Source organism: Perkinsus marinus (assembly GCF_000006405.1).
Source record: "Perkinsus marinus ATCC 50983 genomic scaffold scf_1104296939640, whole genome shotgun sequence".
NCBI classification, from domain to species: Eukaryota; Perkinsozoa; order Perkinsida; family Perkinsidae; genus Perkinsus; species Perkinsus marinus.
In genome coordinates this window covers 1-1,367 of record NW_003213140.1, presented here as the reverse complement: position 1 = coordinate 1,367, position 1,367 = coordinate 1, and the positions used below count along the sequence as shown (strand labels likewise).

General features: G+C 44.4%; 2 protein-coding genes across 2 annotated transcripts; both read right to left on the bottom strand.

The window, feature by feature from the left end:
* Positions 1-138: 138 nt before the first annotated feature.
* On the bottom strand, positions 139-359 carry Pmar_PMAR026343 (hypothetical protein; the record flags this gene model as incomplete). The annotated part of the gene is made up of 2 exons (XM_002782489.1): positions 139-225; positions 275-359. Coding segments are annotated over 2 exons (172 nt in total), but the record flags the coding sequence as incomplete, so codon positions are not given.
* Positions 360-509: 150 nt separating this feature from the next.
* Positions 510-1,229, bottom strand: Pmar_PMAR026342 (cyclophilin, putative; the record flags this gene model as incomplete). The annotated part of the gene is made up of 4 exons (XM_002782488.1): positions 510-569; positions 641-731; positions 806-872; positions 950-1,229. The coding sequence occupies 4 exons, from the start codon at positions 1,227-1,229 to the stop codon at positions 510-512; spliced, it is 498 nt and encodes a 165-aa protein (XP_002782534.1).
* Positions 1,230-1,367: the final 138 nt, after the last annotated feature.

The following is a 1,367-nucleotide window of genomic DNA, read 5'->3' as shown; positions in this document are numbered from 1 at the left end:
CTTGCTCCTGGATTGATAGTAGTAGCCTCAATAGGGGCGTTTAGTATAGTATGCTTACCCTGCTTAGGCTCTAACCGATGCAGACCTAAAAGCAGTCATCACCATGTATGCTTAATACATCACCATTCGTCTTCTTACATGGTATTATGAATTCTTTATGCTCTGGAGCGGGTGCTTTATCTGTCTTCATCACACCAGATGCTGACATGCTAACAAGACGAGTCCCTGACAATATACCACATACAGTGAGGCCCTCGACCACGGAACATATTACTCTGCTCTGTCGTTGGTACAGGCTTATGCTTCGGATGCTTAGGAGTATTCTTAGGCCTTGCCTTGATAGAGAACGAGAGCTTCATCTTAACACGAGTAAGATACTATACAGAAGACTGCAGTAAGGGGTACTGAGACAATCCACTCAATTAACCAATATTCTAAGAGACTGGAGAGAACACCTCAAACATGGCTGACTAGGAAACGTCATAATTGTGGTGTACACTATAGATGATCTAGAGTTCACCACACTCCGATACCGTAATTGGTAACTTCGGACGACTGTTTTCCCCAACCTGAGAACGATACATCGTAGAACCGCATGAAATACTTAGAATAGGGAATGCTTGATACTACGATCTATCACCTGTGCATTCTCAATCTTCCTTACAGTCATCATGCTCTGTTGATCCAATACTTTCCCGAATACCACATGCTTACTGTCTAACCAGTCACATCTAGAGTACAGGTAAGTAAGACACTTGATCCATAGAGTTAGACAGTGAATGACGATGGTGTGTGTTTGCCTTACTTATTGCAGGTTATGAAGAACTGGCAACCGTTAGTATTGGGACCAGAGTTCGCCATTGATAGCAAGCCTGAATGTGAATAAGAGTTTTGAACTAATACAGAGGGAGCCCTTGCAGTATACATAATACATCTACAATGATATTACCGGGGGAATCATGAGCAAGCTTAAAGTTCTCATCAGGGAACTTTTCACCATATATACTCAAACTTCCAGTCCCATCTCCTTTAACGAAGTCTCCTCCTTGTATCATGAAATCTCGTATGACTCTGTGGAAGGTTGACCCCTTGTATCCGATAGGTACTCCATTCAGTTTGAATTCCCCAGTGCATAGTTGACGGAAGTTTTCGACAGTCTTAGGAGCAACATCCTTATATAACTCCATCCTGATACGGCCTATCGCCGAGCCTCCAACCGATACGTCCATGAACACTACCGGGTTCTCAGGGTTCCGAACCGGCCTGCTCGAAACACCAAATTCATACAACTAACCACCGAGCGGATCCACGAGACGGATGATGTAGTCCCCAACCCTCCCCTCACTACCGATGCATCGGGATGGCAG